Source organism: Pteropus alecto, unplaced genomic scaffold (genome assembly GCF_000325575.1).
Source record: "Pteropus alecto unplaced genomic scaffold, ASM32557v1 scaffold30, whole genome shotgun sequence".
Lineage (NCBI taxonomy): Eukaryota > Metazoa > Chordata > Mammalia > Chiroptera > Pteropodidae > Pteropus > Pteropus alecto.
The window spans coordinates 66,025-66,289 of NW_006429782.1; the positions used below are offsets into that span (position 1 = coordinate 66,025).

The 265-nt window shown below is 72.5% G+C and overlaps 1 protein-coding gene across 1 annotated transcript in view; it reads right to left on the reverse strand.

Annotated features, from left to right (window-relative positions):
• The window catches only part of SHC2 (SHC adaptor protein 2), a gene marked incomplete at its 5' end in the record, with an annotated part of 10,828 nt that overhangs the window by 3,938 nt on the left and 6,625 nt on the right, over positions 1-265 (reverse strand). Inside the window, one exon of the mRNA XM_006904159.2 lies at positions 16-265. This exon is cut by the window's right edge and continues 6 nt beyond it. Coding sequence (XP_006904221.1) covers positions 16-265 — 250 coding nt within the window. The remainder of the gene's footprint in view (positions 1-15) is intronic.

Below are 265 nucleotides of genomic sequence, written 5' to 3' on the forward strand. Positions count from 1 at the left end.
GCCCCACGCCCTTACCACGCCCTCGGGGTCCACAAGCAGCAGGTGCTTGGGCTGCCCCGCGTGCATGCCCGTGAGGACGTACTGCCCGGGGTTGGTGACACTGTCGCGCACGAGGAAGTCCCCGTCCGCTCGGAGCAGTTTCTCCGCCGCCCGACGGCTCATCTGGCCGTGGTACCAGGGTTCCTGTCGCAGCTGCTCCTCCGTGGGGGCGATGGGGGCCCGGCGGGTCGGGGGGCTGGGCCACTGGTCCTCCGAGGGAGGGGGG